This window comes from Salmo salar, chromosome ssa01 (assembly GCF_905237065.1).
Source record: "Salmo salar chromosome ssa01, Ssal_v3.1, whole genome shotgun sequence".
NCBI classification, from domain to species: Eukaryota; Metazoa; Chordata; class Actinopteri; order Salmoniformes; family Salmonidae; genus Salmo; species Salmo salar.
Genome location: NC_059442.1, coordinates 106,598,914 through 106,626,520, shown reverse-complemented (window position 1 = coordinate 106,626,520; position 27,607 = coordinate 106,598,914). Strand labels below are relative to the sequence as shown.

Sequence of the window (27,607 nt, the reverse complement as noted above, 5' to 3'; positions counted from 1 at the left end):
GGATACAAGCTTTTCATTGGTCCTTGTTTTAGAATGGCATTTCTATATATCGTTTTGATACAATTAATCTAATATAGTGTTTTTGTGTGAACTAATTACTAAAATACCAGCCCAATATTCAATACAATGTGTTGCATGTCATTTTAATGTAAATAAACTCCCAAAGGGACATTAGTTGTGATAATTTCACCGGTCTCCGCGGTTGTGTCCATACTTGGACAAGCCCATCGCACGATTTTCCTGTCGCCAACATCATACAAGCCAAACAGTAAGGGAATGCATTTATTAGCTCAATTAAACTGTCCAATACCTTGCTGGGTGCCAATAATCATGACTGTCGTCGTAAAAGATAAGTTACAAGAGTAGCCCAATAGCACTACGAGTGGTTTGATCGTTGTAGCCTACCCAGAAATAGGCCTATCTAAATTGTCATAGCATATTCTGAATGTATTGGAAAACGAATAGAAACAGTAGCCAGTTGATCTGGTCATTTTGTTTAGCAATTATGTTTCAATTTTATTTTTTCAATCATGTATAATTCGTGTTTGATGTGTAGGCTATGCTACAGTGGAACAAAATGTAACAACCTGTCCCCATCATTTCCGCATCCACCGTTCTGCATTCGGGAATGTAACTAACAAGTCGATTCGATATACAACTAGGCTACATTTATTTTAAGGTTAGGCTAGGCCTATAGATCGGTTATTCGTGTGGGCCGGGTCTATGCTGGCTTTAATATGTTACTGATGTAATGTATCGATCTGATTGTCTATGCTAGGCTATCTGAATATATATATAAGATATCATGGGGGCGAGGCTAAAGCAAGAGAGGGAGTATATTAGTAGAAGCAAATGCTGCGTTCAAACCCACTGGGAACTTGTGAAATCTCCCCCTTCAGTGCATTCACGACAACTGGGAACTCGGGGGGGGGGGAAACTAGCTCCTACTGGGAAAAATCGTTTTGAACCGTCATCCAAGTTGGAATTCCAAGTCGGAAACTAGGGCATCTTTGTAGAGGTGCGACTTTCCGACCTGAAGATCACTGACGTCATGATTTGGACTTTTTTAAATTATTATTTTTTAGTTCCAAGTTGTCTTGAAAGCACCAAAAGGTCCAGAGCCAGTCCGGGAGGAAATGTGACGTGGTTTATTTGCCTGGGAAAGGGGCAGACCCGAAACTCGTACAAGGCATAGGCTAATTGTATTTGTGAAATATAGCCTACATAAATACCAATAGATAGGCTACAGTCGGGCCAGGGGGTGCGTTTCATTAGGCTGAAGTCAAGTGAGATAAACGATTGATGGAATAAAGGTCGGGTTGTCACGCTTTGGGAAGTGCGGGCGGTGGAGGAATTGCGAAAAGGATTTCATTTGTGAGAGAGGAGTGCTCTAGCAAGTTATGTCTTCAGCAGTCCATTCTGCACTGGGGTGGCCATATAGATGAATGACCATTTGGGGTTTTACAAAAAAACAAACCGTTTTTTTATGGAATATGTCTTAGATTTTATTGGACTATTTGACCAATTTCGTTTCAATATAGTTATAGTTGTATATCCTTGATGACTTGATAGGCTACCTAGTGGAAATACCGATATTGGATTTGTACAGAACATTTGACCTCCATAGGTGATTTCAGATTATTGAGCCTTTATAACATTTTGGAATATGGCATGTTATTTTGAAGGTAAGTGATTGTGTGGATGCAGCCTACTACAATGATGAAGAATGAATACCACAATGAATGTATCGAAAATAAGTTTAACAGCTTCTACTTGCACATTGTCTGGAGACACGGTCTAAAGTACCAACTAGTGTTATAATTTGAAGTACTATCCTCTGGGAATACAATGTACACATTGTTGTATATTGTTTTACCCAAATGAATTCAATGTAATTCAATAACAGTGAATTGGCTTAGGCTACTTGGTTGAATGTGGCTATTCATCACTTGAAAGGTACCTTAGTACCATTGGACCTCAGGCTGTGCCTAACAAATTAGCTCCCACTTCTTACTGTAATGTCCCATTCCAAAGTTGCACGCTGACAGGTTGGGTACCCCACTAAATCCTCCATACCAGAGGTAGCTGTTCTTTCTCCTCTGACATAATCAAAGTAATATAACAATAGTAGCCTATGTTATTAGAGAATACAGTAGTTGGGCTACTCATTGCTGTTGTTGTCCAATCAGGGCAGCAGTTTGGTAGCCTCAGCCTCTAGTTGGGCTACTCATACTGTTGTTGTCCAATCACGGCAGCAGTTTGGTAGCCTCAGCCTCTAGTTGGGCTACTCATTGCCGTTGTCCAATCATGGCAGCAGTTTGGTAGCCTCAGCCTCAAATTGGGCTACTCATTACTGTTGTTGTCCAATCAGGGCCTACACCGGGTTTGGCCGGTGTAGGCCGTCATTGTAAATAAGAATTTGTTCTTAACTGACTTGCCTAGTTAAATAAAGGTTAAATTTAAAACATTTCCCTGTCAGTCAATCACACCATATAGGAACCACTGCCCTGTGATAGCTGATTAGAAATGACAGTGTCAGATGTCCAAAACCATAGAACAAGTCACTGCTTTGACATGTAGCCTATTCAAAATGGAACTCACCGGTCAAAGTCTATTTCCTGGTAGTGGAATAGAGCTGTTGTATTATTGTTGCACTAGACTAGACTGTTACTAATCTCATAGATATGTTATAGGGAGACCCATCATCACAACCTCATGTTATAGAGAGACCCATCATCTACAACCCCATGTTATAGGGAAACCCATCATCTACAACCCCATGTTATAGGGAGACCCATCATCACAACCCCATGTTATAGGGAGACCCATCATCTACAACCCCATGTTATAGGGAGACCCATCATCTACAACCCCATGTTATAGGGAAACCCATCATCTACAACCCCATGTTATAGGGAGACCCATCATCTACAACCCCATGTTATAGGGAGACCCATCATCACAACCCCATGTTATAGGGAGACCCATCATCTACAACCCCATGTTATAGGGAGACCCATCATCTACAACCCCATGTTATAGGGAGACCCATCATCTACAACCCCATGTTATAGGGAGACCCATCATCACAACCCCATGTTATAGGGAGACCCATCATCTACAACCCCATGTTATAGAGAGACCCATCATCTACAACCCCATGTTATAGAGAGACCCATCATCTACAACTCCATGTTATAGAGAGACCCATCATCTACAACCCACATGTTATAGGGAGACCCATCATCACAACCCCATGTTATAGGGAGACCCATCATCACAACCCCATGTTATAGAGAGACCCATCATCACAACCCCATGTTATAGGGAGACCCATCATCTACAACCCCACGTTATAGAGAGACCCATCATCTACAACCCCATGTTATAGGGAGACCCATCATCTACAACCCCATGTTATAGGGAGACCCATCATCTACAACCCCATGTTATAGGGAGACCCATCATCACAACCCCATGTTATAGGGAGACCCATCATCTACAACCCCATGTTATAGAGAGACCCATCATCTACAACCCCATGTTATAGAGAGACCCATCATCTACAACTCCATGTTATAGAGAGACCCATCATCTACAACCCCATGTTATAGGGAGACCCATCATCACAACCCCATGTTATAGGGAGACCCATCATCACAACCCCATGTTATAGAGAGACCCATCATCACAACCCCATGTTATAGGGAGACCCATCATCTACAACCCCACGTTATAGAGAGACCCATCATCTACAACCCCATGTTATAGGGAGACCCATCATCTACAACCCCATGTTATAGGGAGACCCATCATCTACAACCCCATGTTATAGAGAGACCCATCATCACAACCCCATGTTATAGGGAAACCCATCATCTACAACCCCATGTTATAGGGAGACCCATCATCTACAACCCCATGTTATAGGGAGACCCATCATCTAAAACCCCATGTTATAGGGAGACCTATAATCACAACCCCATGTTATAGGGAGACCCATCATCTACAACCCCATGTTATAGGGAGACCCATCATCTACAACCCCATGTTATAGGGAGACCCATCATCTACAACCCCATGTTATAGGGAGACCCATCATCTACAACCCCATGTTATAGAGAGACCCATCATCACAACCCCATGTTATAGGGAGACCCATCATCACAACCCGATGTTATAGAGAGACCCATCATCACAACCCCATGTTATAGGGAGACCCATCATCACAACCCCATGTTATAGGGAGACCCATCATCTACAACCCCATGTTATAGGGAGACCCATCATCACAACCCCATGTTATAGAGAGACCCATCATCTACAACCCCATGTTATAGGGAGACCCATCATCACAACCCCATGTTATAGGGAGACCCATCATCTACAACCCCATGTTATAGAGAGACCCATCATCACAACCCCATGTTATAGAGAGACCCATCATCACAACCCCATGTTATAGGGAGACCCATCATCACAACCCCATGTTATAGGGAGACCCATCATCTACAACCCCATGTTATAGGGAGACCCATCATCTACAACCCCATGTTATAGGGAGACCCATCATCACAACCCCATGTTATAGGGAGACCCATCATCTACAACCCCATGTTATAGGGAGACCCATCATCACAACCCCATGTTATAGGGAGACCCATCATCTACAACCCCATGTTATAGAGAGACCCATCATCACAACCCCATGTTATAGGGAGACCCATCATCTACAACCCCATGTTATAGAGAGACCCATCATCTACAACCCCATGTTATAGGGAGACCCATCATCTACAACCCCATGTTATAGGGAGACCCATCATCACAACCCCATGTTATAGAGAGACACATCATCACAACCCCATGTTATAGGGATACCCATCATCTACAACCCCATGTTATAGAGAGACCCATCATCTACAACCCCATGTTATAGGGAGACCCATCATCTACAACCCCATGTTATAGGGAGACCCATCATCACAACCCCATGTTATAGGGAGACCCATCATCACAACCCCATGTTATAGGGAGACCCATCATCTACAACCCCATGTTATAGGGAGACCCATCATCTACAACCCCATGTTATAGGGAGACCCATCATCACAACCCCATGTTATAGGGATACCCATCATCTACAACCCCATGTTATAGAGAGACCCATCATCTACAACCCCATGTTATAGGGAGACCCATCATCTACAACCCCATGTTATAGGGAGACCCATCATCTACAACCCCATGTTATAGGGAGACCCATCATCTACAACCCCATGTTATAGGGAGACCCATCATCTACAACCCCATGTTATAGAGAGACCCATCATCACAACCCCATGTTATAGGGAGACCCATCATCTACAACCCCATGTTATAGGGAAACCCATCATCTACAACCCCATGTTATAGAGAGACCCATCATCTACAACCCCATGTTATAGAGAGACCCATCATCTACAACCCCATGTTATAGGGAGACCCATCATCACAACCCCATGTTATAGGGAGACCCATCATCACAACCCCATGTTATAGGGAGACCCATCATCACAACCCCATGTTATAGGGAGACCCATCATCTACAACCCCACGTTATAGAGAGACCCATCATCTACAACCCCATGTTATAGGGAGACCCATCATCTACAACCCCATGTTATAGGGAGACCCATCATCTACAACCCCATGTTATAGAGAGACCCATCATCACAACCCCATGTTATAGGGAAACCCATCATCTACAACCCCATGTTATAGGGAGACCCATCATCTACAACCCCATGTTATAGGGAGACCCATCATCTACAACCCCATGTTATAGGGAGACCCATCATCACAACCCCATGTTATAGGGAGACCCATCATCTACAACCCCATGTTATAGGGAGACCCATCATCTACAACCCCATGTTATAGGGAGACCCATCAGCACAACCCCATGTTATAGGGAGACCCATCATCTACAACCCCATGTTATAGGGAGACCCATCATCACAACCCCATGTTATAGAGAGACCCATCATCTACAACCCCATGTTATAGGGAGACCCATCATCTACAACCCCATGTTATAGAGAGACCCATCATCACAACCCCATGTTATAGGGAGACCCATCATCTACAACCCCATGTTATAGAGAGACCCATCATCTACAACCCCATGTTATAGGGAGACCCATCATCTACAACCCCATGTTATAGGGAGACCCATCATCTACAACCCCATGTTATAGGGAGACCCATCATCTACAACCCCATGTTATAGAGAGACCCATCATCACAACCCCATGTTATAGGGAGACCCATCATCTACAACCCCATGTTATAGGGAAACCCATCATCTACAACCCCATGTTATAGAGAGACCCATCATCTACAACCCCATGTTATAGAGAGACCCATCATCTACAACCCCATGTTATAGGGAGACCCATCATCACAACCCCATGTTATAGGGAGACCCATCATCTACAACCCCATGTTATAGGGAGACCCATCATCACAACCCCATGTTATAGGGAGACCCATCATCTACAACCCCACGGTATAGAGAGACCCATCATCTACAACCCCATGTTATAGGGAGACCCATCATCTACAACTCCATGTTATAGGGAGACCCATCATCTACAACCCCATGTTATAGAGAGACCCATCATCACAACCCCATGTTATAGGGAAACCCATCATCTACAACCCCATGTTATAGGGAGACCCATCATCTACAACCCCATGTTATAGGGAGACCCATCATCTACAACCCCATGTTATAGGGAGACCCATCATCACAACCCCATGTTATAGGGAGACCCATCATCTACAACCCCATGTTATAGGGAGACCCATCATCTACAACCCCATGTTATAGGGAGACCCATCAGCACAACCCCATGTTATAGGGAGACCCATCATCTACAACCCCATGTTATAGGGAGACCCATCATCTACAACCCCATGTTATAGAGAGACCCATCATCTACAACCCCATGTTATAGGGAGACCCATCATCTACAACCCCATGTTATAGGGAGACCCATCATCACAACCCCATGTTATAGGGAGACCCATCATCTACAACCCCATGTTATAGAGAGACCCATCATCTACAACCCCATGTTATAGGGAGACCCATCATCTACAACCCCATATTATTGGGAGACCCATCATCACAACCCCATGTTATAGAGAGACCCATCATCACAACCCCATGTTATAGGGATACCCATCATCTACAACCCCATGTTATAGAGAGACCCATCATCTACAACCCCATGTTATAGGGAGACCCATCATCTACAACCCCATGTTATAGGGAGACCCATCATCACAACCCCATGTTATAGGGAGACCCATCATCTACAACCCCATGTTATAGGGAGACCCATCATCTACAACCCCATGTTATAGGGAGACCCATCATCACAACCCCATGTTATAGGGATACCCATCATCTACAACCCCATGTTATAGAGAGACCAATCATCTACAACCCCATGTTATAGGGAGACCCATCATCTACAACCCCATGTTATAGGGAGACCCATCATCTACAACCCCATGTTATAGGGAGACCCATCAACACAATCCATGTTATAGGGAGACCCATCATCTACAACCCCATGTTATAGGGAGACCCATCATCACAACCCCATGTTATAGAGAGACCCATCATCTACAACCCCATGTTATAGAGAGACCCATCATCACAACCCCATGTTATAGGGAGACCCATCATCCACAACCCCATGTTATAGGGAGACCCATCATCTACAACCCCATGTTATAGGGAGACCCATCATCACAACCCCATGCTTTAGCCACAACCCATCAGAATGAATAGAAATTGGTGGGGTAAATTATTTATTCCAAATTCCACTCCAGGGCTAGAGGCACAGCTACAATAACCTACAGAAGGATATCACTAGCTCTGGTCCAAGACGTTTTACAATAACCTACAGAAGGATATCACTAGCTCTGGTCCAAGACGTTTTACAATAACCTACAGAAGGATATCACTAGCTCTGGTCCAAGACGTTTTACAATAACCTACAGAAGGATATCACTAGCTCTGGTCCAAGACGTTTTACAATAACCTACAGAAGGATATCACTAGCTCTGGTCCAAGACGTTTTACAATAACCTACATAAGGATATCACTAGCTCTGGTCCAAGGTGTTTACAAGAGCTAGGATATCACCTACAAGGCTTTAGGACTGGACAGAAGCAACCCAGGATTGTGTCCCTAGTCTCTCTACACCTCCTCACCCAGGATTGTGTCCCTAGTCTCTCTACACCTCCTGACCCAGGATTGTGTCCCTAGTCTCTCTACACCTCCTCACCCAGGATTGTGTCCCTAGTCTCTCTACACCTCCTGACCCAGGATTGTGTCCCTAGTCTCTCTACACCTCCTGACCCAGGATTGTGTCCCTAGTCTCTCTACACCTCCTGACCCAGGATTGTGTCCCTAGTCTCTCTACACCTCCTCACCCAGGATTGTGTCCCTAGTCTCTCTACACCTCCTCACCCAGGATTGTGTCCCTAGTCTCTCTACACCTCCTGACCCAGGATTGTGTCCCTAGTCTCTCTACACCTCCTGACCCAGGATTGTGTCCCTAGTCTCTCTACACCTCCTGACCCAGGATTGTGTCCCTAGTCTCTCTACACCTCCTGACCCAGGATTGTGTCCCTAGTCTCTCTACACCTCCTCACCCAGGATTGTGTCCCTAGTCTCTCTACACCTCCTCACCCAGGATTGTGTCCCTAGTCTCTCTACACCTCCTGACCCAGGATTGTGTCCCTAGTCTCTCTACACCTCCTGACCCAGGATTGTGTCCCTAGTCTCTCTACACCTCCTGACCCAGGATTGTGTCCCTAGTCTCTCTACACCTCCTGACCCAGGATTGTGTCCCTAGTCTCTCTACACCTCCTCACCCAACCTTTGGGAAACACTCTTTAAATTAATAAACGTAAACACAAGGGTTAATGGGATTTAGTTTGGAGCAATGGGATTTAGTTTGGAGCAATGGGATTTAGTTTGTAGCAGTGGGATTTAGTTGGGAGCAATGGGATTTAGTTTGGTAGCAATGGGATTTAGCTTGGAGCAATGGGATTTAGCTTGGAGCAATGGGATTTAGTTTGGAGCAGTGGGATTTAGTTTGGAGAAGTGGGATTTAGTTGGGAGCAATGGGCTTTAGCTTGGGAGCAATGGGATTTAGCTTGGAGCAATGCGATTTAGCTTGGGCGCAATGGGATTTAGCTTGGGCGCAATGGGATTTAGTTTGGGAGCAATGGGATTGAGTTTGGGAGCAATGGGATTGAGTTTGGGAGCAATGGGATTTAGCTTGGGCGCAATGGGATTGAGTTTGGGAGCAATGGGATTTAGCTTGGGAGCAATGGGATTGAGTTTCTCTTTCATCTATCTCACTGTTGGCCGAGGCACAGCGCTCTGTTTGTCCATGGCTTGTGTTTAAATTAGATTTATCATGCACACACACACACACACACACACACACACACACACACACACACACACACACACACACACACACACACACACTCCTGTGCTGCGCCAGCGGCACACCTTCTATGATTACCTCTCTCTAAGGAAGGCTTCCCTCCCTGTAAAATTAGAGGGTTTCATGCGCCAGATTTCTCTGCACTCATTTTCTCATTGGACAAGTCCAGGTAGTCCCTCCCTGTGTCAGTTTTTTTCCCCTAGTTTGTTGCCAAATGAACATGACCCAGAACTCGTACAACAGGTACTAGTCCATGCCAGCTGTTCAGTGACATTTATAGCATACGTTGTTGGGAATTAAAGTGAATGACAACATGCAGATCAAACATATGGTAGCTTGTTGGAATGCACAACATTCCATAACCTGACAGGAGTCAAGTCAAACCACATTCTAGTACCAGGCTTGATTAACGTTGTAGATTATCTCTGTAGAGCAGGTTCTAAAACATGAGGCCTCGGAACCCACATTTAACCAGATTGGAATTATTTTTTACATGTATTTTTTGTTGTTGCAATTATATGACAAGGGAACAAAATGACCACCTCTTTCATTGTAAATAACTCCATATAGCTCATATTCTTGATGACGAATGGTGGCAAGCTCACTGAGACCACAAAAATCAACCAAATCTACTTAATAGTGCTGCTAATAACGCTTTATTTAAAATATGGCATGTGATTTTAAAGAGTAGAAGGTGTTGACCTGGTGTTTCAGGTCTCAGTAAAGGTGTATCTAACAGAGTTGACATGGTGTTTCAGGTCTCAGTAAGGGCGTATCTAACAGAGTTGACATGGTGTTTCAGGTCTCAGTAAGGGCGTATCTAACAGAGTTGACATGGTGTTTCAGGTCTCAGTAAGGGTGTATCTAACAGAGTTGACATGGCGTTTCAGGTCTCAGTAAGGGTGTATCTAACAGAGTTGACATGGCGTTTCAGGTCTCAGTAAGGGTGTATCTAACAGAGTTGACATGGCGTTTCAGGTCTCAGTAAGGGTGTATCTAACAGAGTTGACATGGCGTTTCAGGTCTCAGTAAGGGTGTATCTAACAGAGTTGACATGGCGTTTCAGGTCTCAGTAAGGGTGTATCTAACAGAGTTGACATGGTGTTTCAGGTCTCAATAAGGGTGTATCTAACAGAGTTGACATGGCGTTTCAGGTCTCAGTAAGGGTGTATCTAACAGAGTTGACATGGTGTTTCAGGTCTCAGTAAGGGTGTATCTAACAGAGTTGACATGGCGTTACAGGTCTCAGTAAGGGTGTATCTAACAGAGTTGACATGGTGTTTCAGGTCTCAGTAAGGGTGTATCTAACAGAGTTGACATGGCGTTTCAGGTCTCAGTAAGGGTGTATCTAACAGAGTTGACATGGCGTTTCAGGTCTCAGTAAGGGTGTATCTAACAGAGTTGACATGGTGTTTCAGGTCTCAGTAAGGGTGTATCTAACAGAGTTGACATGGTATTTCAGGTCTCAGTAAGGGTGTATCTAACAGAGTTGACATGGTGTTTCAGGTCTCAGTAAGGGTGTATCTAACAGAGTTGACATGGTGTTTCAGGTCTCAGTAAGGGCGTATCTAACAGAGTTGACATGGTGTTTCAGGTCTCAGTAAGGGTGTATCTAACAGAGTTGACATGGCGTTTCAGGTCTCAGTAAGGGTGTATCTAACAGAGTTGACATGGTGTTTCAGGTCTCAGTAAGGGTGTATCTAACAGAGTTGACATGGTGTTTCAGGTCTCAGTAAGGGTGTATCTAACAGAGTTGACATGGCGTTTCAGGTCTCAGTAAGGGTGTATCTAACAGAGTTGACATGGCGTTTCAGGTCTCAGTAAGGGTGTATCTAACAGAGTTGACATGGTGTTTCAGGTCTCAGTAAGGGTGTGCCTAACGGAGGGATGGCCCAGTTTCAGGAGGTGATGAGGCAGCAGCTGGAGACCTCCATGCACGCGGAGCTGGAGAAACTACTGGACACTGCCATGGGGGTCGACAAGGAGGTACACACACACACCAACCACTACAGTGACAGTTATTTAATACACACACACAGCATTTACAACTATTCTGTTTATTTCACACAGACAAACACACAGCTATGACACACAAACACACACACACACACACACATATAAGCATTTCACATCAATGAGGTGTTTATACACATTCAAAACACATGAAAATCATGTTGATATTGGTTGGCTTTGAACAGAAATGCTGTTTGATGATGTGTTTATAAATCTACTCTTCAATAAATCAGCCATATTACATGCACTATGAAAACATTCAGCCTGCGCCTCCGAGATTAGATTTGCGTGCTTTTTCATCTATACTATGCACAACTCGCTTTAAATCTTCCCAACATCTTGAGTGTTTGCTTTAGCCTGCCTGGAGTGACAGGTCGGCAGAGTTAGTTTTTTGAGACTTTTTTTATTGGTTCCATTGCAACAGGCAAGCTCAATCAAACACAGATACAGGGTTTAAAATGATTTAGCATTTTAATTGCACCCAGGTCTGATGCTGTGTATTAAGATGTTCAGACTGAATGGGGTTATTTTATAGTCCAATTTAATTTGACATTAATGTACCTAGTACTTACCAAGGAGCTATCTGGTAGCATTAATAACTCAAGGCTATTGGTAACTGGTGCCCAATGATGCTTAGTGCTTTCACTGAACTCTAAAGAAACAAAACAGAAGTTACTAGGTAAATACCACCATTTTACATTCAATCTCTTGAGTAAATACCAGGTTAATAGAGGACTGTAAAATAAATTAGATTTAGCACACTGTATGGTACAACCAGTAACCCAGCCTCTCTCTGTCTATATGTATGGTGCAACCAGTAACCCAGCCTCTCTCTGTCTATATGTATGGTACAACCAGTAACCCAGTTTCTCTCTGTCTATATGTATGGTACAACCAGTAACCCAGCCTCTCTCTGTCTATATGTATGGTACAACCAGTAACCCAGCCTCTCTCTGTCTATATGTATGGTGCAACCAGTAACCCAGCCTCTCTCTGTCTATATGTATGGTACAACCAGTAACCCAGCCTCTCTCTGTATACAGTATGTATGGTGCAACCAGTAACCCAGCCTCTCTCTGTATACAGTATGTATGGTACAACCAGTAACCCAGCTTCTCTCTGTCTATATGTATGGTACAACCAGTAACCCAGCCTCTCTCTGTATACAGTATGTATGGTACAACCAGTAACCCAGCATCTCTCTGTATACAGTATGTATGGTACAACCAGTAACCCAGCCTCTCTCTGTCTATATGTATGGTACAACCAGTAACCCAGCATCTCTCTGTATACAGTATGTATGGTGCAACCAGTAACCCATCCTCTCTCTGTCTACATGTATGGTAGAACCAGTAACCCAGCCTCTCTCTGTCTATATGTATGGTACAACCAGTAACCCAGCCTCTCTCTGTATACAGTATGTATGGTGCAACCAGTAACCCAGCATCTCTCTGTCTACATGTATGGTACAACCAGTAACCCAGCCTCTCTCTGTCTATATGTATGGTACAACCAGTAACCCAGCCTCTCTATGTCTATATGTATGGTACAACCAGTAACCCAGCCTCTCTCTGTCTATATGTATGGTACAACCAGTAACCCAGCCTCTCTCTGTCTATATGTATGGTACAACCAGTAACCCAGCCTCTCTCTGTCTATATGTATGGTACAACCAGTAACCCAGGCTCTCTCTGTATACAGTATGTATGGTGCAACCAGTAACCCAGCCTCTTTCTGTCTACAGTATGTATGGTGCAACCAGTAACCCAGCCTCTCTCTGTCTATATGTATGGTACAACCAGTAACCCAGCCTCTCTCTGTATACAGTATGTATGGTGCAACCAGTAACCCAGCCTCTTTCTGTCTATATGTATGGTACAACCAGTAACCCAGCCTCTTTATGTCTATATGTATGGTACAACCAGTAACCCAGCCTCTCTCTGTATACAGTATGTATGGTGCAACCAGTAACCCAGCCTCTCTCTGTATACAGTATGTATGGTGCAACCAGTAACCCAGCCTCTTTCTGTCTATATGTATGGTACAACCAGTAACCCAGCCTCTTTATGTCTATATGTATTGTACAACCAGTAACCCAGCCTCTGTCTGTCTATATGTATGGTGCAACCAGTAACCCAGCCTCTCTGTCTATATGTATGGTACAACCAGTAACCCAGCCTCTCTCTGTATACCGTATGTATGGTGCAACCAGTAACCCAGCCTCTCTCTGTATACAGTATGTATGGTGCAACCAGTAACCCAGCCTCTTTCTGTCTATATGTATGGTACAACCAGTAACCCAGTCTCTCTCTGTCTATATGTATGGTACAACCAGTAACCCAGCATCTCTCTGTATACAGTATGTATGGTGCAACCAGTAACCCAGCCTCTCTCTGTCTATATGTATGGTACAACCAGTAACCCAGCCTCTCTCTGTCTATATGTATGGTACAACCAGTAACCCAGCCTCTCTCTGTCTATATGTATGGTACAACCAGTAACCCAGCCTCTCTCTGTCTATATGTATGGTACAACCAGTAACCCAGCCTCTCTCTGTCTATATGTATGGTACAACCAGTAACCCAGCCTCTTTCTGTCTATATGTATGGTACAACCAGTAACCCAGCCTCTTTCTGTCTATATGTATGGTACAACCAGTAACCCAGCCTCTCTCTGTATACAGTATGTATAGTGCAACCAGTAACCCAGCCTCTTTCTGTCTACAGTATGTATGGTGCAACCAGTAACCCAGCCTCTCTCTGTATACAGTATGTATGGTGCAACCAGTAACCCAGCCTCTTTCTGTCTATATGTATGGTACAACCAGTAACCCAGTCTCTTTATGTCTATATGTATTGTACAACCAGTAACCCAGCCTCTCTCTGTCTATATGTATGGTGCAACCAGTAACCCAGCCTCTCTGTCTATATGTATGGTACAACCAGTAACCCAGCCTCTCTCTGTATACCGTATGTATGGTGCAACCAGTAACCCAGCCTCTCTCTGTATACAGTATGTATGGTGCAACCAGTAACCCAGCCTCTTTCTGTCTATATGTATGGTACAACCAGTAACCCAGTCTCTCTCTGTCTATATGTATGGTACAACCAGTAACCCAGCATCTCTCTGTATACAGTATGTATGGTGCAACCAGTAACCCATCCTCTCTCTGTCTACATGTATGGTAGAACCAGTAACCCAGCCTCTCTCTGTCTATATGTATGGTACAACCAGTAACCCAGCCTCTCTCTGTATACAGTATGTATGGTGCAACCAGTAACCCAGCCTCTCTCTGTCTATATGTATGGTACAACCAGTAACCCAGCCTCTCTCTGTCTATATGTATGGTACAACCAGTAACCCAGCCTCTTTCTGTCTATATGTATGGTACAACCAGTAACCCAGCCTCTTTCTGTCTATATGTATGGTACAACCAGTAACCCAGCCTCTCTCTGTATACAGTATGTATAGTGCAACCAGTAACCCAGCCTCTTTCTGTCTACAGTATGTATGGTGCAACCAGTAACCCAGCCTCTTTCTGTCTATATGTATGGTACAACCAGTAACCCAGCCTCTCTCTGTATACAGTATGTATGGTGCAACCAGTAACCCAGCCTCTTTCTGTCTACAGTATGTATGGTGCAACCAGTAACCCAGCCTCTTTATGTCTATATGTATGGTACAACCAGTAACCCAGCCTCTTTCTGTCTTCAGTATGTATGGTGCAACCAGTAACCCAGCTTCTTTATGTCTATATGTATGGTACAATCAGTAACCCAGCCTCTTTCTGTCTACAGTATGTATGGTGCAACCAGTAACCCAGACTCTTTCTGTCTATATGTATGGTACAACCAGTAACCCAGCCTCTTTCTGTCTATATGTATGGTACAACCAGTAACCCAGCCTCTCTCTGTCTATATGTATGGTACAACCAGTAACCCAGCCTCTCTCTGTATACAGTATGTATGGTACAACCAGTAACCCAGCCTCTCTCTGTATACAGTATGTATGGTACAACCAGTAACCCAGCCTCTCTCTGTATACAGTATGTATGGTACAACCAGTAACCCAGCCTCTCTCTGTCTATATGTATGGTACAACCAGTAACCCAGCCTCTCTCTGTATACAGTATGTATGGTACAACCAGTAACCCAGCCTCTTTCTGTCTATATGTATGGTACAACCAGTAACCCAGCATGTCTCTGTCTGTTTGTATGCCTACTGGGGAAAATGGGATATGCTGAAGACACATTTCAGTGGCTCATGTAGTAAATAAAGTCATGTTGTTGTTGTAATGTATACTCCTTGTGTATTCCAGGTCTCCAGGAAGGACTTTGATGGATTCAAGAAGCTGTTCCACAGGTTTCTGCAGGTGAAGGGGCCGTCGGTGGACTGGCCCAAGATACACAGACCTCCAGAAGACTCCGTAAGGCTCAAATAAAAACCCTGTGTGTGTGTGTGTGTGTGTGTGTGTGTGTGTGTGTGTGTGTGTGTGTGTGTGTGTGTGTGTGTGTGTGTGTGTGTGTGTGTGTGTGTGTGTGTGTGTGTGTACTGTACATTGTGTGTGTGTGCATGTGTGTACTTGCATATACTGTACATTGTGTGTATCTGTTAGCTCATCAGTGAGTGATCCAGTAATACGGTGTGATGAAGTGGACTTTCTCAGGCAGATGGGAACAGTGGAGGCCAGGGGGAGAGCTCACACAGAGAGGCCAGCTTTGGGTCTCTTCCTCTGGGCACGCAGCCAGCTGGCTCCCCCTATCTCTGCTAGAGCTCCAGTGCTCCCTCCACAACCCCCAAGCTTTCTCTCACAGCTGACTGGGCCCAGAAACAGAGACCTGGGGAAGAAATAGAGAGAGAGAGACCTGGGGAAGAAATAGAGAGAGAGACCTGGGGAAGAAATAGAGAGAGAGACCTGGGGAAGAAATAGAGAGAGAGACCTGGGGAAGAAATAGAGAGAGAGAGACCTGGGGAAGAAATAGAGAGAGAGACCTGGGGAAGAAATAGAGAGAGAGAGACCTGGGGAAGAAATAGAGAGAGAGACCTGGGGAAGAAATAGAGAGAGAGAGACCTGGGGAAGAAATAGAGAGAGAGAGACCTGGGGAAGAAATAGAGAGAGAGACCTGGGGAAGAAATAGAGAGAGAGAGACCTGGGGAAGAAATAGAGAGAGAGAGACCTGGGGAAGAAATGAGAGAGAGAGACCTGGGGAAGAAATAGAGAGAGAGAGACCTGGGGAAGAAATAGAGAGAGAGACCTGGGGAAGAAATAGAGAGAGAGACCTGGGGAAGAAATAGAGAGAGAGAGACCTGGGGAAGAAATAGAGAGAGAGACCTGGGGAAGAAATAGAGAGAGAGACCTGGGGAAGAAATAGAGAGAGAGACCTGGGGAAGAAATAGAGAGAGAGACCTGGGGAAGAAATAGAGAGAGAGAGACCTGGGGAAGAAATAGAGAGAGAGACCTGGGGAAGAAATAGAGAGAGAGACCTGGGGAAGAAATAGAGAGAGAGAGACCTGGGGAAGAAATAGAGAGAGAGACCTGGGGAAGAAAGAGAGAGAGAGAGACCTGGGGAAGAAATAGAGAGAGAGACCTGGGGAAGAAAGAGAGAGAGAGAGACCTGGGGAAGAAATAGAGAGAGAGACCTGGGGAAGAAATAGAGAGAGAGAGAGACCTGGGGAAGAAAGAGAGAGAGAGAGACCTGGGGAAGAAAGAGAGAGAGAGAGACCTGGGGAAGAAAGAGAGAGAGAGAGAGACCTGGGGAAGAAAGAGAGAGAGAGAGACCTGGGGAAGAAAGAGAGAGAGAGAGACCTGGGGAAGAAATAGAGAGAGAGAGACCTGGGGAAGAAATAGAGAGAGAGAGAAAGGCCTGGGGAAGAAAGAGAGAGAGAGAGACCTGGGGAAGAAATAGAGAGAGAGACCTGGGGAAGAAAGAGAGAGAGAGAGACCTGGGGGAAAAAGAGAGAGAGACCTGGGGAAAAAGAGAGAGAGACCTGGGGAAGAAAGAGAGAGAGAGACCTGGGGAAGAAAGAGAGAGAGAGAGAGACCTGGGGAAGAAATGGAGAGAGAAACAGAGACCTGGGGAAGAAAGAGAGAGAGAGAGAGAGAGAGACCTGGGGAAGAAAGAGAGAGAGAGAGAGACCTGGGGAAGAAAGAGAGAGAGAGAGAGACCTGGGGAAGAAATGGAGAGAGAAACAGAGACCTGGGGAAGAAAGAGAGAGAGAGAGAGAGAGACCTGGGGAAGAAAGAGAGAGAGAGAGAGACCTGGGGAAGAAAGAGAGAGAGAGAGAGAGACCTGGGGAAGAAAGAGAGAGAGAGAGAGACCTGGGGAAGAAAGAGAGAGAGAGAGAGACCTGGGGAAGAAAGAGAGAGAGAGAGAGACCTGGGGAAGAAAGAGAAACAGAGACCTGGGGGGGGAAGGAGGGAGGGAGAGAAACAGAGACCTGGGGAAGAAATGGAGAGAGAGTGACAGAATAGAGAGAGTGACAGAATAGAGAGTGACAGACAGAGACAAAGGAGAGAGACAGAGACAGAAGGAGAGAGAGACAGAGAGAGAGACAGAAGGATAGAAAGAAACAGAGACCAGGGGAAGAAATAGACAGAATAGAGAGAGAGGGATGTCTCATTTTGTTTTGTGGATAGGGAAAGAAAGTGACAGAGCACCTTAAGAGAGATTTTTTGTGCAGTTTTGGCTGCACAGTTTTGTTTACTTGTAGGACTGAACATATACATTTGTGTGTGTGTGTGTGTGTGTGTGTGTGTGTGTGGAGAGAGAGGTGGGGCTGGGCGGGGTGTGTCGTAGTTTGTTCATGTTGAAATGACTATTGATGGCTTTGTTCCTATGAACCAGCAGTCTTCAAAATGAGTGATGGGTAGTGTGTGTGTGTGTGTGTGTGTGTGTGTGTGTGTGTGTGTGTGTGTGTGTGTGTGTGTGTGTGTGTGTGTGTGTGTGTGTGTGTGTGTGTGTGTGTGTGTGTGTGTGTGTGTGTGTGTGTGTGTGTGTGTGTGTGTGTGTGTGGGATGATGGATGTTTGTGTGCATGTTTGAGGGTTTTACAAGCAATTTTGGTGATTTATGTCTTGAGGGTGTGTGTTCTGCATACGTGAGGAGAGCAGAACCTGAAGATGGGTTAATTCATTTGTTTCTAATTCACCAGCTGAGGAAGTGGTTAGCTAAGTGTAGCCTATTAGTGATGGTTAGCCGTGTTATTGGTATATAACAGTACATGTGATGTATAGGCCCATGCACCCACCTTGAATGGCAGATGGAAGTGCCCTTTGTTCAATAGTAAATACAACTCAGACCAGAAAGCTGGGACCTTTTTTCTTTTTCCCCAACAGTAAGAACAGTGGTTGCTTTCTTTACAGGGTTTCCCCTGGCGTTCGGCCTACTTTTTGAAACATTGCAATCCGAAAGCATTTCACAAAGGAAAGAGCGAGTGAAACTGCACTGCTTCAGCAAGCAGGAACTCTGTGGTCCAGATGACTGACCAGTGGGACAGGTGTGAATGTTTTGTAAACCTTACTTATTCATTCAACTAGTTTGAATACAAAAAAAGCCATCCACCCTTGATGGGCGATATGAGTGATGCGTTAAAGTAACCAAACCTGATAACCTGGCGTTTACAACGTGTCAGTATTTGGCCTGTGGATCGGGACTGGCCTGGCTTATTTCCTTCTTGGCCTCAGTGTGTGTCAGTTGCATAATAATTATTGTTTGCAATGTGTTCCAAGCTGAAGCTCGGGAGGGGCAGAGTGAAGGACAGAGGGATTGGATGACATGGGCTTGCTGGGAAACAGGATTCAGGAACCTTCTGGGAGACAGGAAGAACTCACCATTCTTTGGAGGTTTCCACTATTCTTTGGAGGGTTCCACTATTCTTTGGAGGGTTCTTCTTGCTCTCACTGCTGTTCCTCTATTTATTTATTTATTTTTAACAAAAAGAGAATTGACCAATCTCCTTTTGATCTTCTTTCAGATGTTTTCACTTTCTGATAAGCCAGTGGGAAGTTCTGAAGAGAAGAGGGCTTGACAGAAAGACTGAGATGGGGTCTGGTGTAGGCAGGGCTTCCATTAGAACAGAGTCCAGCACAACCTCCCTATTCTTCAGAGTTCTTTTAGCTGTCCTTGTTATTCATCTTCAACCAAGCCTTACATCTGGGCTAGGTAGGTTCTAGAAGACCTTGGATAGTTGAAGACCTTTTTCTATTGTTCAGGGTCGTCTTCTGCTTTTAAGGAAACTGTAGAGCTCACTGGTATAGGAGGGGAGAGGTTCCTTTGTTGTGGAATATTTGTATAATTATCCACATTATCATAGTAAATTATATCTGGTATCTGGTAACCTGTATATCCTGTTTCTGACACATCAGCTTCACTGTGAGATTATTAAAAGGTCAGTACAAATGTTAAAGCGGCAATCAGAAGTAATAACAAAGTGAACTCCCCGCCACTGTTTGGGTAAAAAGCTGAGGGATGGGGCTGGAGAAATGTTACCACTCTCAAATTCATAGACTGAGAATCCATGATATCAAAATGATAGTTTTAACCATGTTTTGAGGCAATATAGTGCTTGTTTACTTTGATTACAAAAATTGGAGTAAAACTAGTTTTGGGTTCTGATGGGGTACGACAGTTGAACTAAGCTCATGAGGCATTTATAAGTTATATTCTTCAAGAATCATTGGGTAGATATAGTACATTTATAAGTTATATTCTTCATGAATCATTGGGTACATATAGTACATTTATAAGTTATATTCTTCAAGAATCATTGGGTACATATAGTACATTTATAAGTTATATTCTTCAAGAATCATTGGGTACATATAGTACATTTATAAGTTATATTCTTCAAGAATCATTGGGTAGATATAGTACATTTATAAGTTATATTTTTCAAGAATCATTGGGTACATATAGTACATTTATAAGTTATATTCTTCAAGAATCATTGGGTACATATAGTACATTTATAAGTTATATTCTTCAAGAATCATTGGGTAGATATAGTACATTTATAAGTCCAGAAATGAATGTAACAACTGCTGATTGCCCCTTTTAAAGGAGCATTACGTCATGTAGTAGTGATGACAGGTAATAGGGAGGGAGGGAGGAAGGGAGTGCCTCTTCAGCTCATATCCTCATCTCTCATCTTGACTCCATTCAAAGCGGGTTTCTCATATCCTCATCTTGACTCCATTCAGGACCAGGTTTCTCATATCCTCATCTTGACTCCATTCAGGACCAGGTTTCTCATGTCCTCATCTTGACTCCATTCAGGACCAGGTTTCTCATATCCTCATCTTGACTCCATTCAGGACCAGGTTTCTCATGTCCTCATCTTGACTCCATTCAGGACCAGGTTTCTCATGTCCTCATCTTGACTCAATTCAGGACCAGGACCTTGAAAGTCTTCTCTACTTTCATCCAGTATGGCCGTTCAGGTTGGCCGTTCAGGTTGGCCGTTCAGGTTGGCCGTTCAGGTGAGTGTTTCTTAATCATTACTAGTTGTTGCCTCAGCACTACCCACCTGATTCAAATCATCAAAGCCTGTTGATGACTTTATCATTTCAATCAGCTGTCTGCACCCTTTTGGGTCTCCAGGACCAGGATGAAGAAACCCTGTTTTAGATCACAATGAATAAGATGACATGGACAGAGAGGATCTGATCCTAGATCAGGCCTGCTGCACTGAGACACTACTGCTACTCTACATCCAGTTGAGCTGATTGAGCTCAGTTCAAAAGCACAGAGTTGAGCTGATTGAGCTCAGTTCAAAAGCACAGAGTTGAGCTGATTGAGCTCAGTTCAAAAGCACAGAGTTGAGCTGATTGAGCTCAGTTCCAAAGCACAGAGTTGAGCTGGTTGAGCTCAGTTCAAAAGCACAGAGTTGAGCTGATTGAGCTCAGTTCAAAAGCACAGATTTGAGCTGATTGAGCTCAGTTCAAAAGCACAGAGTTGAGCTGATTGAGCTCAGTTCAAAAGCACAGAGTTGAGCTGATTGAGCTCAGTTCCAAAGCACAGAGTTGAGCTGATTGAGCTCAGTTCCAAAGCACAGAGTTGAGCTGATTGAGCTCAGTTCAAAAGCACAGAGTTGAGCTGATTGAGCTCAGTTCAAAAGCACAGTTACTTGGTGTAGTACCTCTCAGCGCAGGGCTACTCAAATCAAATCAAATGTTATTAGTAACATGTGTCGAATACAACAGGTGTAGACCTAACAGTGAAATGCTTACTTTCGAGACCCTAACCAACAATGTAGTTTAAAAAAAATACAGATAAGAATAAGAGATAAAAGTAACAAGTAATTAAAGAGCAGCAGTGAAATAATAATATATTATATACAGGGGGGTGCCGATACAGAGTAAGTGTGCGGGGGCACCGGTTATTTGAGGTAGTATGTACATGTAGGTAGAGTTATTAAAGTGACTATGCATAGATGACATCAGAGAGTAGCAGTGGTGTAAAGAAGGGGGTGGGGGGGTGGCACTGCAAATAGTCTGGGTAGCCATTTGACTAGGTGTCTTATGGCTTGGGGGTAGAAGCTGTTTAGAAGCCTCTTGGACCTAGACTTGGCACTCCGGTACCGCTTGCCGTGCGGTAGCAGAGAGAACAGTCTATGACTAGGGTGGCTGGAGTCTTTGACAATTTTTAGGGCCTTCCTCTGACACCGCCTGGTACAGAGGTCCTGGATGGCAGGAAGCTTGGCCTCAGTGATGTACTGGGCCGTTCGCACTACCCTCTGTAGTGCCTTGTGGTTGGAGGCCGAGCAGTTGCCATACCAGGCAGTGACGCAACCAGTCAGGATGCTCTCGATGGTGCAGCTGTAGAACCTTTTGAGGATTTGAGTACCATGCCAAATCTTTTCAGTCTCCTGAGGGGGAATAGGTTTTGTTGTGCCCTCTTCATGACTGTCTTGGTGTGCTTGGACCATGTTAGTTTGTTGGTGATGTGGACACCAAGGAACTTGAAGCTCTCAACCTGCTCTACTACAGCCCCGTCAATGAGAATGGGGGTGAGCTCAGTCCTCTTTTTCCTGTAGTCCACAATCATCTCCTTAGTCTTGATCGTGTTGAGGGAGAGGTTGTTGTCCTGGCACCACACGGCCAGGTCTCTGACCTCCTCCGTATAGGCTGTCACGTCGTTGTCGGTGATCAGGCCTACCACTGTTGTGTCATCTGCAAATTTAATGATGGTGTTGGAGTCGTGCCTGGTCGTGCAGTCATGAGTGAACAGGGAGTACAGGAGGGGACCGAGCACGCACCCGAGGGGCCCCTGTGTTGAGGATCAGCGTGGCGGATGTGTTGTTACCTACCCTTACCACCTGGGGGCGGCCCGTCAGGAAGTCCAGGATCCAGTTGCAGAGGGAGGTGTTTAGTCCCAGGGTCCTTAGCTTATTGATGAGCTTTGAGGGCACTATGGTGTTGAATGCTGAGCTGTAGTCAATGAACAGTATTCTCACATAGGTGAGGTGGGACAGGGCAGTGTGGCGTGCAATGGAGATTGCATCATCTGTGGATCTGTTGATGCGGTATGCAAATTGGAGTGGGTCTTGGGTTTCTGGGATAATGGTGTTGATGTGAGCCATGACCAGCCTTTCAAAGCACTTCATGGCTACAGACGTGAGTGCTACGGGTCGGTAGTCATTTAGGCAGGTTACCTTAGTGTTCTTGGGCACAGGGACTATGGTGGTCTGCTTAAAACATGTTGGTATTACAGACTCGGACAGGGAGAGGTTGAAAATGTCAGTGAAGACACTTGCCAGTTGGTCAGTGCATGCTCGCAGTACACGTCCTGGTAATTCGTCTGGCCTTGCGGCCTTGTGAATGTTGACTTGTTTAAAGGTCTTACTCACATCAGCTGCGGAGAGCGTGATTACACAGTCTTCCGGAACAGCTGGTGTTCTCATGCATGTTTCAGTGTTATTTGCCTCGAAGTGAGCATAGAAGTAGTTTAGCTAGTCTGGTAGGCTCGTGTCACTGTCTAGAAAAAAGAAACGCACACCTTTAAAGGCGAGGTGCTGGCTAGCGGAGTAGAACACTAGAAAATAAAGGAAAGCCGCACACTCTAAGAGCTCAGATGCAAAAATTTAATAACCAACGTTTCGACAGCGAAGCTGTCTTCATCAGGGTATCATCACAAACACTGCGAGATGAGTCATTTATATAGTGTCAAGAGACACACAGGTGTTTGTAATCATGGCCAAGTATGGCCTAATATCATTGGTTAACTCAAATATTTTAAAAAATGGCATACAAAGAACATACAAAAAGACAAACAAATGGATAGCATACGATCATAGCATTTGTAGTCTAAAATGTATCTAACAAACAATTACAATGGCAAAATCACAATTATCACAAGAATGGCTTCAGATCAAAGTCTATGTTGAGACCGAAGGGAGCAAGGGTCTTTAAATTAAAGATCCAGGCAGCCTCTTGTTTTAACAACGAGTTAACCAATGATATTAGGCCATACTTGGCCATGATTACAAACACCTGTGTGTCTCTTGACACTATATAAATGACTCATCTCGCAGTGTTTGTGAAATTTTTGCATCTGAGCTCTTAGAGTGTGCGGCTTTCCTTTATTTTCTAAGGCTCGTGTCACTGGGCAGCTCTCGGCTGTGCTTCCCTTTGTAGTCTGTAATGGTTTGCAACCCCTGCCACATCCAACGAGTATCAGAGCCGGTGTAGTACGATTCGATCTTAGTCCTGTATTGATGCTTTGCCTATTTGATGGTTCGTCGGAGGGCATAGCGGATTTCTTATAAGCTTCCGGGTTAGAGTCCCGCTCCTTGATAGCGGCAGCTATAGCCTTTAGCTCAGTGCGGATGCTGCCTGTAATCCATGGCTTCTGGTTGGTTCCATATGTACTTACGGTCACTGTGAGGACGACATCATTGATGCACTTATTGATGAAGCTAATGACTGATGTGGTGTACTCCTCAATGCCATCGGAGGAATCTCGGAACATATTCTAGTCTGTGCTAGCGAACCAGTCCTGTAGCTTAGCATCTGCTTCCTCTGACCACTTTTTTTATAGACCGAGTCATCGGTGCTTCCTGCTTTAATTTTTGCTTGTAAGCAGGAATCAGGAGGATAGAATTATGGTCAGATTTGCCAAATGGTGGGTGAGGGAGAGCTTTGTATGCATCTCTGTGTGTGGAGTATAGGTTCAGAGTTCTTTTTCCTCTGGTTGCACATTTACCATGCTGATAGAAATTTGGTAAAACGGAATTAAGTTTCCCTGCATTAAAGTCCCCAGCTACTAGGAGCGCCGCCTCTGGGTGAGCGTTTTCTTGTTTGCTAATAGCATTGAATAAGCTGTATTCCGCCATCTTAGTACCAGCCTCTGACTGTAGTGGTATGTAAACAGCTACAAAGAATACAGATGAAAACTCTCTCGGTAGGTAGTGTGGTCTACAGCTTATCATGAGATACTCTACCTCAGGCGAGCAATAGCTCAAGACGTCCTCCGATATCGTGCACCAGCTGTTGTTTACAAAAATACATAGACCGCCGCCCCTTGTCTTACCAGACGCCGCTGTTCTATTCTGCCTGTACATCGTATAACCAGCCAGCTGTATGTTGATGTTGTCATTGTTCAGCCATGACTACGTGAAGCATAAGATGTTACAGTTTTTAATGTCACGTTGGTAGTTTAATCTTCCACGTAACTCGTCGATTTTATTGTCCAAAGATTCCACATTTGCTAGCAGAATGGAGGGAAGTGGGGGTTTATTCGATTGCCTACGAATTCTCAGAAGGCAGCCCGACTTTCGGACTCTCTCTTTCTCCGCCTACTCTTCAACCAGATCACGGGGATTGGGGCCTGTTCCCGAGGAAGCAGTATATCCTTGGCGTCGGGCTCGTCAGAGTCGTGAAAGGAAAAAGAGGATTCTGCTAGTCCGTGGTGAGTAATCGCAGTCCTGATGTCCAGAAGTTATTATCGGTCATAAGAGACAGTAACGGCAACATTATGTACAAAATACGTTTAAAAAAAGTTACAACGCAAATAAACGAACAACAAAACACAATCGGCTGGGGGCACGTAAAACGCCTTCTTCTCCGGCGCCATCTTACTCAATGAAGATCTCAAACATCCAACTTGTTCAGGTGTCATGTTTGTTTAACCAGACAAGTCAAGAACCAATTCTTATTTAGACACACAGACAACATTTCCATCCCACTGAGATTTCTATCAGGTCTGATGTTGAGGACTCAGACATTTTTTATATTTTTAACCTTTATTTAACTAGGTAAGTCAGTTAAGAACAAATTCATATTTACAATGACAGCCTAGGAACAGTGGGTTAACTGCCTTGTTCAGGGGCAGAACGACAGATTTTTACCTTGTCAGCTCGGGGATTCGATCTTGCGACCTTTCGGTTACTAGTACAACGCTCTAACCACGAGGCTACCTGCCGACATACAGGTACTCAGGATTAGGGTTTAAAACCACAGGGTTGCCATAGTTTCTTCTCAGTATAAAATTACAGTATTGCCATATTCTCCCTCAGTATAAAATTACAGTATTGCCATATTCTCCCTCAGTATAAAACCACAGTATTGCCATCGTTTTCTCTCAGTATAAAACCACAGTATTGCCATATTCTCCCTCAGTTTAAAACCACAGGTTTGCCATATTCTCCCTCAGTATAGAATTCCAGTATTACCATAGTTTTCTCTGTTTTAAACCACAGGGTTGCCATGTCTCTAGGGATGCTCTTTGAAGTCCATTCTTTCAGCTGTGTGCGTCAGTCGTACTACTGAGTATTCTGATCCAGCACCAACACACAGGCTGCATCCCAAAGGGAACACTATTCCCTATATATTGGACTCTGGTCAAAAGCAGTGTACTATATAGGGAATAGGGTGCCATTTTAGAATGCACACACAGCCTTTGTGCTGATTACGTCCTGAAACAGTTCCATTTCTCTTTGGTCTCTGAGCGGGGGGGGATATGGGCTGGGTTCCAAATGAACATCCCAAATGGTACCCTATTCCCTTTATAGCACACTTTCCTTGAGACTTTACCTTGAACTCAGTCACAGTTGGGAAGGGATTGAGAATGGAGGAAAGGAAAGTGAAAGAATCCAAGATGTGCGTGTGTGGAGAAGTTCTGAGGAGACACTCTGTAGTTTGGTTTCAGTGTGTTCTCTCTGTCTGGATGTCTCTGTATCCTCTCTGATGTCTTGTTACTGTTCTGATAGAACCCAGGCTGTTGTGAAAAACACTGAGTCACTATCTGGAAGCAGAGTTTACATTGGGTAGAGAGGGAGAGGAGGCTAAGTGCTATGGATGACCTGATGCTAAATTGGGCCTAGCTAGCACACACACACACACTGTCACACACACACACACACACACACACACACACACACACACACACACACACTGTCACATACACACAACACAACACAAATCCCGGGTTGTTTCCCCCTCAGTAGCAGACCCTCACTGCTGGGCCTTCTCATTTATTAGAGAGAGAATCACACTTACACTCACTCCTCTCAAACAGAGTCCGTCTTATGGGAGCGGTAGAGGGGAAGGAGAGGTAGAGGGGGGAGGGGAAGGAGAGGTCGAGGGGGGAGGGGAAGGAGAGGTCGAGGGGGGAGGGGAAGGAGAGGTCGAGGGGAAGGAGAGGTCGAGGGGGGAGGGGAAGGAGAGGTCGAGGGGAAGGAGGGGGAGGGGAAGGAGAGGTAGAGGGGGGAGGGGAAGGAGAGGTCGAGGGGGGAGGGGAAGGAGAGGTCGAGGGGGGAGGGGGGGAAGGAGAGGTCGAGGGGGGAGGGGAAGGAGAGGTCGAGGGGGGGAGGGGAAGGAGAGGTCGAGGGGAAGGAGAGGTCGAGGGGGGAGGGGAAGGAGAGGTCGATGGGGGAGGGGAGGGGAAGGAGAGGTAGAGGGGGGAGGGGGAGGGGAAAGAGAGGTAGAGGGGGGAGGGGAAGGAGGGGGGAGGGGAAGGAGAGGTCGAGGGGGGAGGGGAAGTAGAGGTAGAGGGGGAGGGGAAGTAGAGGTAGAGGGGGAGGGGGGAGGGGAAGTAGAGGTAGAGGGGGGAGGGGAAGTAGAGGTAGAGGGGGGGA

At 45.0% G+C, this 27,607-nt stretch overlaps 1 protein-coding gene across 3 annotated transcripts in view; it reads left to right on the top strand.

The window, feature by feature from the left end:
- Positions 1 to 97: 97 nt before the first annotated feature.
- Positions 98 to 27,607, top strand: part of LOC106595143 (UTP--glucose-1-phosphate uridylyltransferase) — a 61,338-nt gene continuing 33,828 nt past the window's right edge. Inside the window, exons 1-3 of one of the 3 annotated variants that reach the window (XM_045687279.1) lie at positions 98 to 268; positions 11,380 to 11,507; positions 15,853 to 15,960. In XM_045687279.1, the coding sequence (XP_045543235.1) occupies positions 11,409 to 11,507; positions 15,853 to 15,960 (207 nt within the window). In that variant the 5' untranslated portion in view covers positions 98 to 268; positions 11,380 to 11,408. Of the gene's footprint in view, positions 269 to 1,132; positions 1,686 to 11,379; positions 11,508 to 15,852; positions 15,961 to 27,607 lie in introns of those variants that run through there. The other 2 variants (XM_045687275.1, XM_045687268.1) reach the window with 2 other exon arrangements.